General features: G+C 37.5%; 1 protein-coding gene across 3 annotated transcripts in view; it reads left to right on the top strand.

The window, feature by feature from the left end:
* Window positions 1-456: 456 nt before the first annotated feature.
* col13a1 (collagen, type XIII, alpha 1) overlaps window positions 457-14,729 on the top strand; it is a 92,967-nt gene continuing 78,694 nt past the window's right edge. For all 3 annotated transcript variants that reach the window (XM_016537221.1, XM_016537219.1, XM_016537220.1), the window contains exons 1-2: window positions 457-1,046; window positions 5,283-5,352. In XM_016537221.1, the coding sequence (XP_016392707.1) occupies window positions 762-1,046; window positions 5,283-5,352 (355 nt within the window). In that variant the 5' untranslated portion in view covers window positions 457-761. The remainder of the gene's footprint in view (window positions 1,047-5,282; window positions 5,353-14,729) is intronic.

Raw genomic sequence — 14,729 nt, 5'->3', positions numbered from 1 at the left:
TAGGGCCTACAGTTAAATGGCTTTACAAACCCGGGGAATAACCACTTAATTTCCCAGCTTGCCATTGCCCATTGAATTTCTTCCAATTCCCTCTTCATTCAAATTCAGCTTCCTGTGGAGTGTGGCCAATTCGATTAGAAGGTAGCGATTTTTGATGCATTTAGCACGCTCGTTTTTGACTAATTTGTAGTCTTATATTTTGGTAACTAAAACGTTGTTTCAAAACACCCCCTTAATTTGCACCTAGATTTGTGGATGACTAAACAGTTTCTCTTACTTATGATTGTGCACTTTACGCATTGATTCAGCGAGGCACCTAAAAATATCGTTCTCCAGAGCCGGATCAAAGCCGAGGTCAGCTCCTCCGTGAATCCCGCCCTACCGTTTAGCCTAAATAAACCGAAAGGAGGGGCTTGTGGGCGACAGAGAGTAGCGAAGGGTCCCGTGGTGAGCGCTGCAGAGCGGTGTAGTGTGTGTCAGGTTTCATTCTGAGAGAGAGACTCAAGCGCGCAGCAGTCAGACAAACCCGTCAAATGGCACGACCGAAGCACACAGACTCCCACTAGAGCCGGAGCTCACTCAACCATTATCTCCATGCACTTGAATGAGCAGCATGCCTCAGTTGAGGTCGTTTTGAAGATTAATATTTTCACGTGAAAAGCGGTTTAATTGCCTGAAAGGAGAACTTTAATCGGTTTATTTGAGCACTACCCCGTTCAGTGGTGGATAAACATCATATAGCCTACATAAGTCTCACAGACATGGAGGACATGAAATTGCGAGTATCACCTCAGTCCAGTCTGGAGAGGACCTGCGTTCAGCATCCCTGCCAAAAGCGCATTTTGACGAACTGGAAGGACGTGTGTGCAGTCTGCGTGTGTTTGATCTCGTTTGGAGTTTGTGTGTTGCTCTACCTGAGGACGTCAGATCTGCAGTCCAGGGTGCTCAGTTTGGAAAAGGACAGAGACCCCCGTATCTCCAGTTGGATCTCTCTGGAACAGGTGGAGCCTGTCCTGTGGAGTCGACTGGATCAGATATTAGAGGAGGTGAGCGGTGACTTTTATTCTCCAGACGTTTGTCTGTGCTTGTAATAATATCTAGTCATACATATACAAGCTATTTGCTTGAGTCATGAGTGCGAGGACAGAGTGAAAGAGATGTTCTTCATGTTGTCCCACCTTGTTGAAGTCTCAACGAGAAGTGCGCTGTTCAGAAAGTTCAATGAGCAGAGAGACTTTAGAGGTAGAAGATGGTTTATATATGTTTATATAATAATAATAATAATAATAATAATAATAATAATATATATAATGTGTTTTTCTGGAACTACGTTCATGTGTGTTAAAATATGAATTTGAAGGCGGAGAAATTGACGACCAAATCAAATGTTTTCTTGGGCTTTTGTTTAGTTCAGTTTCTTAATTATTATTTGGTGTTATTTTATTCCTTTGTTTGTACTGCGTTTATTGCTCCTTTTTCTCGTTTTTATCTCAGTTACTCCTTTTTAAAGATAAAACGCAAAAAACTAATTACTACTTTCTTTTTAGTTTATCTGACAGAGAAAATTACTTTTATATTGACTTTAAATAAACTTACCCGTTAATATGAACATTTTACCCAATAAATGTCATTCGCCGTCACACATAAGTGATAAATAATTAAATCCTGATTAATGAATTAAGTTTAGTATGTATTATAGCTCTTCAAATGCCAGATCAGACTCTTTTACATGGCTCCAATTTTTCACATCCTCTTTAGCATTGCTCTAGAATGAGTGTCTATAAATAACACAATCATATTGCCAAAATTTCCTGCTGCCATTTTGACACATCCATTAGTGTAGTTGTCTTAATAAAAGTGCACATAATTGATGTGATCCAGTAGATGCCCCCCTATTATCCACATTAGGCTGACTGAATTTCAAGCGAAGTCTGTTCAGCTACTGAAAGCTGTGACTGTTGTTGTTTAGCAAAACTATTATTTGCAGCATGCAAGACCTGCTGAACACATTGTGTCACCATACCACCACCTGTTTTACATCAATAATCAAGCAGTAAGGGCTCTAGCCAACTTTAGCGCTGGCCGAGCACTGCGTCTGTGTAGAATAGGATTTAGCTTGAAGTGGTGAGGTGGAGAAAAGCGAGATATATATACACAGTACGTTGCCTGCGGCCGTGGTCCCTTCATACTGGCCTCTGGTGGTTCATCACCTAGCTGCATGTAAAATATTTGAGGTGTTAAAAGTATCTTGGGTAGAATTTTACTCAGGGAAAGGCTGCCATCTCACTATCTGCGGTTTATAAAGTAATAGAGTCAGCAGAGGATGATGGAGGTGAATATTTAGTGTGTTAATGAGAGTACGCCAACTGGAGTAGAGGCAGCCAAGTGTGAGTCAATCTGAGGCTGAGTGTGATTACAGTATCTGGATAATGTTGAGTCATTTACAGGTGGATCTCACTGAAATCTGTCAAGAACATATCCAGTGCATAAAAATATGAATTTGATTTGCTTATTAGAAAATAGGCACCTTTCAGGCATTTTAACATGCAAAAACCAGATAAAGAATTACAGCCTTATTGTAATGAGAATGTAATGAGAGTCGTCCTTCAGAATAATGGCAATTACTACTAGTAAAATGTCCACATGCATTACAGTAATGAGAGTTTTGGGGGAAATGTGCTTAATTGTAGTGAAAAACATGCTAAAATAGGTTTCAGTTTTGTTTAATACTGATAGGCCTTTGAAAAGCATCTGAAATGTTTATCTCAGGGGTATTCTGTTATCAAGGGCAGATGTTTCTTATAGACATATTGACAACCAGCGTTTCAGCATCACCATAAAATTGCATGTATATGTCTCCATTAAAGCTGAGAAACGTATACATTGGAAGTGCCTGTTGAAGGTTAGAATGGTGCTGATTTCACAATTTATAACAGAACGTGCCTTTAGGGGTGTAATCAAGATCTGTTAAGGGGGAAAGTAGCTAAACGCGAGCGAGCGAGTAGAGAGAGAGAGAGAGAGAGCGAGAGAATGAAAGAAATGGAAAGAGCGATAGAGTTTGGCCTGCAGGCACAAAGTCTGGGGGTCTTAGTAGTAATCGGACATTGGAATTGTGAAACGTTGTGTCATCCGTTCAAAATAGATTGTTAAAACCAGATCAAATACTGGGCATCGAGTTACCATTAAAGCTGGGAGGCAGAGAATGTCACCTCCCTCCCAACCTATCCCTGCAAACCCTGGGGCATCAGCTGTCTCATGCCATTACCACAACCTTACCATTTACATCATGTCATCTTAAAATCAGCATGAAACATGTTCGCAAACCATTGCGCTGCCATAGAAGAACCATTTTTGGTTCCACAAAGAACCTTTCAGCAAACAATTCTTAAATAAACCATTTTTATTTTTTGATTTGATTTGATTTAAAGACCCTTTTTTCCACTATAAAGAACCTTTGGTCCAATGGAAAGGTTCCATGGATGTTATAGAACCATATATTCCACTAAAGACGCTTTGTTTTTAAGAGTGTAATCATTTTCAAGTTTTAATGAGGTATTTTATGAGAAAAAAATGGAGGACAGGACGTGATGTAGAATTGAATGGATTGTAAAAAGTGGGTGTTGAATTCCAAAATAAAGCCAGATGGTTGAAAAAAAATCTTCATCACATCAGCCGAAAAGGAGAGTCGTTTCAGAGGCGTCCAAGTTATTACTTTTTGATGAAAGATTACAAAAAAAAAAAAAATGTTCTCTTTGGAATAACATGCACAGATGAATCGTGCACAATAAGACCAGAGGTGCGTATTAAGAAAGCAAATAGGGTCATTGTTGATTTCATGTTGACTTTAAGAACACCTTTATTCGAGCATAAAGGAACACACCCTACCAGAATTAAATGCTTCAGTAACTTAATGTGCTTCAAAATGAAAGCTAAGTGTTTGTTGCTTTAAATCTTGTTCAAGGTGCTTCCCGTCAATGTAACCCTTCATGCTTACTTTTCATCACTGGTTATTGTTTGCTCAATGTGACTCTGCATTATTGTTTATGAGAGCTTTTAGATTTAAGTGAAATGGGGTTTTGGATGCACTTTTTCATGGTTTGATGTAAAAAAAAATTAAAATGCTTAGAATATATTTTAAAGAAACATTTTATTTGGGAATGCAGCACTGGAAAATCATGAGTTAAAGCTCTGGCAAACCCTGTAGCGTGTGCATTATCCCTGGACATTGCTCTTGTGGAAAAGCAGTTTACGCACAGCACAGGTTCCCTCCAAATTGTAATGCATTTTCCACGGCTTCTGTGCCTGTTGGTTAAACCTGCTGTCACACGTACAGTATATTTTCATCTTAGCATTCTTTAGGTTTTCCTTTTCTTCTTAACCTCCATTAGCTCTTTCTGTTTTACAATATCTGTAGAGCTGCCCAGTTCAGTAGTGTGGAAAAACTGCTACAATAGCTTGTAGTGTCTGAGAGCGGTTTGAGTGAAGACTTCTCCAGCTGGGAAGAGGGTTTGCCAGTATCAACCAAATAAAGCCCTGGAACAATCCATGGTTAATATAAACTGGGGCAAGAAAAATGTCCGATAGCAGACTCAGAATTATTTAGCCTCAGTCAGTGTTTCAATATTAGAGGAGAGGCATGACCTGTAGTACCACAATGCAGATGCCTGACAAACTTTACAATTCAGTCATTAATGTAGCCAGTCAATGATTGTTCAACCAGTGAAATGGCACTGCACACAGTGGGTATGTCTGTTATAGCTGCGGTTTTGTAAGCTTGGGCTAAAAATACGGTAGTAGCTCTGTTTAATGTCTCTTTTATGGAAATTTCATTTTTTTAAAGAGCACAAACTGTTCTTTAAATCCTGTTCATCTATATAGTGTTCACTTTGATACCTATTAGTTTTAATAAAATATTAATAATAATGTTTTCATATGTTTTTAAATGCAATTTATTTCTGTGATAGTAAAGCTGAATTTTCAGCATTTTCAGAATTTTCAGTTATTAATATTGTACAATATTACTGTTTTACTTGTGATAAATAAATGCAGCCTTGGTGAGCATAAGAGACTTCTTTCAAATGTTAGCAACCCAAACTTTTGTATATTCTTGGTTAATTCTTGGTTAAAACTTCAGTGAATGTGTGGGAAATCTTTGCATGAATAACAAAAAAAAGACTAACAAACTAACACCAACTACAGTAGATTTTTTTTATTATACCTTACATACAATGTGGTCGATTTCTGCATGGCTGACTTCGAATGTCCTGTTTGTTTATTTCCAGAAATTAGCAGCACGTCTGCCGAAGATTCGGGCGGCTCGGGATGCACCTCACAGCTGCATCTGTCCACCAGGTACGTCTGTTAACCCCATTCATCCACAGCTCACCCCTCCTCGATCTCTACACACCTGTGATAGTGTGCTCCGCCTGTCACGTCTGATATGCAGTTGAATGTATGTTGAGGTTAAGCCTTTTGAGCTTTCCTTCCACGAAACAGTCTTTTGTCTGCAGGTATGTGAAGAGATGCTATTGTTGCCAGGATAGAGATGTGATCGACTAGATCTCATTTCCCATGTAATGTAAATGAGTGAAAAGAGCCTCCTCTCCCCGACCCAGTCACTGGTGCCCTCGGACTGGCATTGCTGTGGTGACAGGTGCAGTCGTATTTTCGGGCGCTGTTGGCAGTCATTGCTTTCACTTTGTGTTGAGCGGGTCGTGATGCAAGCCGGAGTGTTGGGATGGCATCATCTGGCCATTCCTGAGCGCAGGGAACAGTCAACAAGGTTCACGGAGTACGACTAACAAGTCACATCTGTATGTCTGACAGGGCTTGTTAACTCTTTGGGGGTTCAATAAAAAAAAAAAAGATAAATTAAATATATTAAGAATTTATAGTAAGTATATAATAAATGTATTTATACAGTTGAACAGTATTATAGAATATTCATTATTAAATATCTAAACATATTTTTGAAATGTACAAATTAGATTGTGTGTTTGTGTGTATATATAATATTAAATGAAAGTGGTATTAATATTAAAGGGATCCTATTATGCTCTTTTACAAAGTCTTGATTTTGTTTTGGGGGTGTACTAGAACAGGCTGTCATACTAGGTTGCTCGAAAAACACATTCTTTTTCATATATTTTACATTATTACAACACCTCTCTCCTCAGTCTGGCATGAACTGTATCAAATGAAGGCCCTCCTTCTGAAATACGAAATGTGCTGTAATTGGTTAGCTGGGCCAGTGTGTGTTGTGATTGGCAGCACTCGGCGCCTGGTCGGGAAATGTCATGCCCCTTACCATAGCCGCCTGCTTCAGTGTAAATATTGCGTCAAAATCAAATCAATTTGAGTGCGATTTAAACCCGGATGATTGTAACCACTCTAAGTTCGTCTGCCTTGAGAAAGCTAGCATGTCTCTGACATAGTGATAACACATACATGTGTGTGTGTGTGTGTGTGTGTGTGTGTGTATATATATATATATATATATATAATAATAAATAAAAATGGTTTAAATATTAAATAATAATAAATTACACACACATACAGTATATATAAAATTGCCCTCAATTCTAATAGTCTTTCACTTTTTCTACTAACAGCGAAGCTTAGCAGCTACATTTTAACTTGCTTCCCTAACATAACCTCCAGATGTCAGTCATTATACAACCTCTTGTGTTATAGCCTGTGCTTGTGTGTGTGTGTGTGTGTGTGTGTGAATTTACACATCTCTGAGAACCATGCCAGATGGTACAGACATCTCCTTGTTAATTAGGCTAGTCAGTACTAGTCATTGTTGTGTTAACTGAGTGGGAAGTGACTTCAGACAGCGTAGTGAAACCAGTTTAAGATGGACATGTCTTGGATAGGCACTTTCGAACCAGGTGTGGGGACCATTTAACAGCAGGCATCCTAGATAATGGCCGTGTTGGTTGTTTATTGCTGTGCCGTGGGAGAGTGTCTGATCTCGCAATACAGTCTGTTTCAACCATTTGATGTAAACCAGATCAAAATATCAGCATAAAACATGTCCATTGACTGTAGATACAGTACAGTTTGTATACATTGTGCAGGTTTTTTATTATGTATGCGTATAAATACTATGTGTATGTAAGGAAGTGTCCGCATATGTTGTTCACCGTGTCGCCAGCTGCCGCTTGTCAATCATTCCAGCACGCAGTGTTCAGATGGCTTCCATTCCATTGTTTATTTTGAGTGCTCAGCGGTGGGTAATAGTCTGTGACTCAAACGCACAGACTCGCTTGTATACGTATAGCATTGATTTAATGTTTGAGCTACAGTTGAGGCGTAATAACTTTTCTATCCACAAAGGTGTAGTTGTACGAACACATCAACAAAATAGTGCTTTAGCGTATAGTTAGCGCTTCCTCTTCCAAGTTCATAAAGAATGGTTTGTGAATGTCATGTGCAGCTCAGCCCAAGGACAGTATATTATTATTCTTGGCTTGGCATGTTTTAGCGAAGATGATGTGTGGTGTGACTGTCTGTGAGAGTATACCTGGTGGTTTTATACACAATTTGTTTTTTAATTCTGTGTTTAGTCCAAGCCTGTTCCTCTTGCAGTGCTACTATGCTCTGAAAACAGCTGGCATATGGGCTTGGGGAATGTTTCAACAAATCCAAATGAGTTTATTTTTTCTGATTTTGCGAATCCCAAGGGGCTTCAGAGGTTAAGTTCACTCAACTCGTGTTTAAAAACCCATTTGGCTCATTCTCATTCACTCGGAACTCCTCCAAGATTTGTTTTTATTAACAAAGTCATCGTCGGTTCATACACGCAACTGTTTACCCTCCAGCGCTGCACATTTCAGCACTAAAGCAGTAACAGTGCCACACATTCTTACTGTGAAGAAAGCTATTCACCATCTCAGAGTCATCTTTACATTGCAGGTATGAATAAGCCTGTGTGGATTATAGGGCTGCACGATATTGGAAACAACCGAAATTGTGATGTTTTGTTTTTCTGCAATATGTTGCCATAAAAAAACTACATGAATTTTTATCAGGTGATTTAAATAGCTGTGTTTGGGGGGGAAAATCAATCTAGGATAATTGGGGTGTGCATCTGCAAAGAAAATACAAATAACTGTTACCCTCCCCCTTTCTTTTTTTCCATTTAGTTTCTTTTCTTTCTTTCTTTCTTTCTTTCTTTCTTTCTTTCTTTCCTTCCTTCCTTCCTTCCTTACTTACTTACATCCTTTGATGCATGATTTGGGAAAAAAAATAAATAAATAAAAATTAAAAATTCTCATTCCAAAAAACCTCATTCCAACTGTTTTGACATTGAAAATGTTAAATAAATATTAAAATATGAAACAAATTAAGAAATACATTGTAATAATACTATTGCACTGTATTTCATAAATAATTGTATTTTATTGTATAACTATAAAAGTACATTAATATTTGTGTCTAAATTTCAAACATCAAACCATCTAGCTTTTATTTAGGCAGTTTGCTGGAAAGTAAACAAAGGTTTTCGAGTGAAATGCAGCACTGTGTTCATTTACACGCTTACAGCTCATGATACAGTGTTAAGTGACTGGTCATACAATCAATTCTATTTTAATATATCATGCAACCTTAGCTGTTAGAATATTTGTCACATTCTGATTTTTAATGTCTTATACTGATAATCTTATAAAATGTTTACGTAAATTCCCCTCACTTGAAATGTTTCTATAGAATAAATGCTCTGATGGTGTGTTTTCATTAATAATTTAAACCTTGATTTTTTTAACCATAGTGAGAATCATAATAGACAGATGTAAACACGGCAGGTTGCGTGACATGAACAAGCAAGGTAAAAGAAAATATGGTCCAGATAAAAATGCGGATAAAAATGATCTATGCGACCACAGCATGTTTTGTGTGGTGATTTATTAGCTGCCAAGAGCATGAAACCATTGAAAAGACATTTAGAAACCAAACACTCAAACAAACCAGCTGAAATGACCTTAATACTTTAATAAATATTTAAGTAAATTTCAGTCTTTGATTTAGTTTACTTCTGTACGATAAACAGTTTTTTGGTTGTTGAGTCGCCGCTTGGTAAAACCAGTTAAGCACCACTAGTTTATAAGTGTTTTAGGTTCATTTTCAGCGTGTGTGTTGTTTAGCTATGACCTTCTGAACAGATGTGTATATGTAAACATCATTATTAAAAAAATTGAATCCGTGGCTTATCGTAGATGGCTTGATGTGTGATAGTTCTGTTAACAGCGACTGAGGCAATGTCGCTATTTAGTCATCAGAGAAAACAAGAACGCAGAGTGTATACATAACGACAATGATTTATAGCTCCAAAAAAGGTTTTTGGAAAGGCGTGTTTATCTGCCCAGCCTCTTCGCTGGTATCGAAGGGTCACGGTGACGTGAAAACCAAATGCACACGTCTCGAGGTGTGAATGAACTGTGTAGACAATTGTGGCATACTGATGGATATGATGCTCTTTGTTCTAGCAGAGATTTGTAAAAATGATCCCGGAGGCGCTTACTGCCAACAGCTTTGTCAGTGTACAGGAAAATTCCCATGACAGTTAGATTGAATCCAGGCCCAAGCACCCAGAACGCTCTTGAATCCACACATTGTTTCCCGAGAAGCTGAATGGCACTTTCTTGGACGAAGTAGTAGGAAACAGAGAGAAAGAAAGAGACGGCCACCCTCTCGGCTTCTATGTACCGCACACCCCCCATTGCTCTTATTTCTGAAAAACCAAAGAGCCGATTGCCTGAAGGATTTAACGTCTTTGTGACTAGATTCCGACTGCAGACCAGAATGGGTGGCTTTAGTTGTGTCACCAGGGGTCGTAAGGGATTGAGTAAGAGTGCTATCTTTAAACGTGTGCATCACGGACACCTCTCTGTTGGTCTTCTGTTGGATTGTTTTGGGTGCCATAAAGAGCATTATAACATCAGATCTGTTGTACGGAACACATTATGGAATACATTATAATCGAATGGATCTATTTGGAAATCTAATTTTTCTTGTCTTCTCCACCGCTAATATTATCATAGCTCTGTTTCCATTACTCTTCAAATTGCACAAATTGAAATTGCGAATTGAAAATGCGGCCAATGGAAACATGTAAATTTCGCAAAATCTCCTATATATCACAAAAAAAGTTATAACGCTTGCATGAGGTGGTTTTTCAGACAATTTAAAAAAGGAATATATCGCAAAAGTGCAATTGAAACAGTCCCCCCATGCTTGTTTTTATACCAGCCGCGCCATGGCATGTTTCAGAAGTAGCTCTCCGCACTGCTTCGCTAAAGATAGGAGATATAGGCGTGTAGCCTTTGATTAAAAATAATGCTTAGGGCTGTGGCTGCGATATACGTAAACCTACGAACATCCGTCACCAAGACTTATCACGAGAGGAAAAAATTACGTTTTAGTCGCATACCATTGGTTAATGGACACACCGTCATTTCGCAATAGTTTTTGTTATCAACATTTTTAAAATATCACAAAATTTTGTGATAATCTGTAATGGAAACAAGGTTATTGCCAGTCATTGACATTTAGGATGCAATCATGCGTTTAAATACAGTTGTCACTTCCAAAACTTTGCTTATGTACTTGGCAGCATGGAAAATATCACTTTTATTCTTATTTTGAATGGGTCACATACAGATATAGCGTGCAATAAGTGCCTCTTTGTCATTACTGAAGTTGTCAGTCACTTAAGTTAAACATAAGCTCACTCTTACAAAAACTCCTATTATAATAAATAAAGCTGTCTGCACTGCACAACAAAACTCTTGCTTACATAGTGTTTATGTTTTGATGGAAAGGGTTTGCAAGCGTTAACTTGTGCTAAACAAAAGCTTTTTGAGCGTTATTGAGTTGAGTCTTAAGGGGAGACACTGCAGGCAAAAACGCTGTTTTTTCATGCACCTGTCAAGTTTGGATTTTCATAAAGTGTTTTTTTCAGACTAGTGGAAAGAAATCATCCAAAAGACACTGTTAAGTGTTTCTTTTATAGCACTTTATCTATTTGTGTCAATAGATTTGAATTACAATACATATTTTAAAGGTCGTTTTCTCAAAATGAGTTTTTTTCTCCTACACTGAGCCATACATCTCCACTTCAGTAGCACTTACACACACCAAACTTTAAATTTTTATTCCTGTCTATATCCTGAAGGTTTTTACAGAGGGATTTGTTCATATATAATTTGCCTGATTATATACAACATTTTAATCCCCAAAAAATTGTGAAAATATATTGTTTTCTGACCGTTCTAAGCATTTTCTGAATTATGGAGTGACAAAAATGAGATACCCAAAATTCCCTCTGTAAAAACTTTTGACTTTAATATGTCAAAAAAATTAAACAAGAATTTTGAATCTGACATCATCCAGCGTTTAGATTTTTGTACTAGAAATGTATGCAAATTAGCACATATTTCATTAAATAATTACTCATTTGCATATCTAAACCTAACATTTTAGACAACTTGTAATACAATTTTTTTTTGCAATTATCAATGTAATCAATCAACTAGGTAAGGCACTATTCGTTTTTTTTTTTTTTTACCCTGTTCACCTGCAGTGTCTCGCCTTAGACACCTCTGATTGGCCATTGCATTCACATGTTCAACAGACATGTCTGTGATTGGCTACAATGCTTAATGCTGCAAAAACAAGATGTGATGCTCCTTAAAGGGGTCATATGATGCGATTTCAATTTTTCCTTGCTTTTCAGAACAATGAGCTTTGTAAAAATTGACGCGTTTCAGAAAGGCGGGGCATAGAGGAGAAACAATAATGTACAGTATGTGGAAAATAATGTGTTTTTTGAACCTTAAACCACATAAACACATTTCATTACACCAAATACACAAAATAATGTTCTTTTTAGCAACATCATATGACCCCTTTAAAGCATCTTTGATGCTGTTCAAAGAAATCTCACACAAATACACATGGGAGTGTTTGAAAGCAGCTGCCCATCAGCGAGTACCAGGTACTTCAGAGAGGCTGGTATTTTTTACATTTTTTAAATTTCAGTTTTGACTGGTCATAACACTAGCTAGTCTAAAGACAGAATTGTTTGTCTTGGCTGAAAGCGAAAATGCTTTTGGACCAATATGTTTTCATTGTGGACGAAGCAACCCTCACAAATAGAAAGCATACAAAATGTTTTGCAGCTCATTGGTTTTTGTGGTACAGAAACATTGGGATTAAATGGCTTTTTATCAGTTGTTGCTTTGTGTCACACTTGTTAGAATACAGTGTAATGCTCTTGCGTTATGGCTGTTGCATTGCATACGGCACACAGTGTCAGAGTTGTCAGAGCGTCTCCAGAGCTCCCACAGGGATATGGTGCACACAGCACATGGCATTCTGGGCACTCAGAGAACGCCCAATGCATTGCCTGATGACAGACCAATGCAGACCCTCAGGACTGGATCAAAGAGATCTGCGGTGTGTGTTTGTAAGAGAGAGAGAAATACACAGAAAGATTAGAAGCAACCTCACAGTGCTCAAATTAGCTAGTACATTAAAACCAGTTGATACAATCTCTCGAACAGCACAAGAGAAGAAGGAAAGGAAAAACGCTCTAGCAGTTGCAGTAAAAAATGCCTTAATGCTCTTGTAAACAAGAGGCTTCCTCTGATCCTCACAGCGGGGTCAGGTGAAAGGGTCGTACTGCTGGTTATTTAAGGAGTTCCAAGTTCACCTTGACGTGTCTGCTGACAGGAAGAGGGGCTTTGGATCTTGTTTCCTCGCCCGTGATTACTTTACACCACAGCTGCCAGAGAGCAGTCTTTACTTGGGAGAGGTGTAGTCTGTGAGTCATGCCCGACACAGACAAGAGCTCTTCAGATGGACAGAGAGAGGATGAGACTTTGAGAGAAACAGCGTTGGGAAAACTCAGACTTAGCTTCCTTCATGAGTGTGAATCTATCTATATTGTTGATGCATATGTTGACATGAAATGATGAGTTTATCTGTTTCTGATTACTAAAAATACTAAGTTACATTTGGAATGATTCACAATCAGTCACAACCTGATAATTGGTTTTGTACGTGAGAGAGAGAGAGAGAAAAAATGTGTCTGTTTTTCACATAACACATGTTGTGCTGGATATTTATTCCTGAAGTCCTCACAGAAGATATCCACGTTGTATATTTGATTCTAAACAGTTTGAATCTTGTAGAAATATTTGTGGCTAGAGTCAATGATGGCATGAGGAATCTTCACTCGAAACAAAGGAAGATGTATTATGAAAATTCAGTGGTTAAATATGTTATTCTGGGAATGTTGCTGGAATAAGTAGTTTGAGTTCCGCTGTGGTTGGCTAAAAACGAGCAGCAGTTTTTGATTCTAGAGATGCATGATAGTAAATCTGTGAAGGTGAAATTAGGGGTAATCAAAACCCAACTCCATTTAGCCTGTCATAAAAATACAGTTGGAATGTCTGTAATGAAAAAATGTACATTGTCTGGAAATCTTGCAATATTATTTGAGCTGTAACAATGCTATGGCCCTCAATTGAAAAATCCCGAGATGTATGAAAATTGTTTCCTAGAACTGGCTTTACATAATGGCTGAATAATGATGCGTAGAATTATGCACATAACTCAATGAAAAAATAAACCAAACGTGCAAATAATTTAGCAAATTGTTATATTGTCAACAGTCCCTCTCTGCTTGTATATTCTGATTCACTAAGACTCCAAAAATAGACACTTCAGGACAAACAAACAGCAACATACGCATGATTTTGGTTTACAAACAATTGTGTCACTGTTGGTTTGCTTGAACAAACTTTAAAGTGAGCACAACATGTTGAAATCTGTGCAGACGTCATCAGTCTGCTCTTTCACTCTCTGGGGACAAAAAAAACATTAATAATCAAATAATATGTATAATAAGTAAATCCAGACAATAATGTCTCCATTTACAAATGAGAATGCATTTTTCTCAAAGAGAAGATTTCTCACAAATATTTTGAACAAGGCAGAAATTCATGCAGGTTTAGATTTTCTTTGGACATGAACCAACAAACACAAACATCTTCCCACCAGGTCTTAGATTCAGAGAAATTTTAAGTACTTCTGCAGATGGTGATAAAAATGAGAAGTAAACTGAACCGATACAATCTCCCAGCTGAACATAGGAATGATATCAAATGCTGTGCAAACTCGTTGTGGTCACTTCTACTGGTCTTTTTAAAAATTGGTTAGTTTAGTCACACGCTGGAAGAATAGCTTTAGTTTGGAAACCTAAATCTTTGTGCTTTAGCAGATAATGTGTATTTGTGTCCCCTGCTGAATTCCACTCGTTAAACATTCTGTACACTCAGCTTTTGGAAGAGATACCGAATCTAAAAATGTAATTTGAAAAAGTATTGTAGAGAAAATGTAGAAAAATTTTCTGTGGCTGTGGTCAGGTCACATAAGGTCAGGTTGGCACTGGTCCATCTGGTCAACCTAATCAAAATGTGCACTAATAGTTTAATTAAAAGAAACAGCATTTGGTTGCACAATAATCATAGTTTACATTTTTATATAATATAATATAATATAATATATATTTATATTACAGACTTTGATCTAAATGCATTATAAATGCATATAAAGGCAAATTTATTCGTTTAAATTATTATAAAAAAATAAAATAAAAATAAATATATATATATATACAGTGGGTACGGAAAGTATTCAGACCCCCTTAAATTTTTCAC

Source organism: Sinocyclocheilus rhinocerous, unplaced genomic scaffold, assembly GCF_001515625.1.
Source record: "Sinocyclocheilus rhinocerous isolate Xijiao unplaced genomic scaffold, SAMN03320098_v1.1 scaffold756, whole genome shotgun sequence".
Lineage (NCBI taxonomy): Eukaryota > Metazoa > Chordata > Actinopteri > Cypriniformes > Cyprinidae > Sinocyclocheilus > Sinocyclocheilus rhinocerous.
This window is presented reverse-complemented; position numbering and strand designations above follow the sequence as displayed.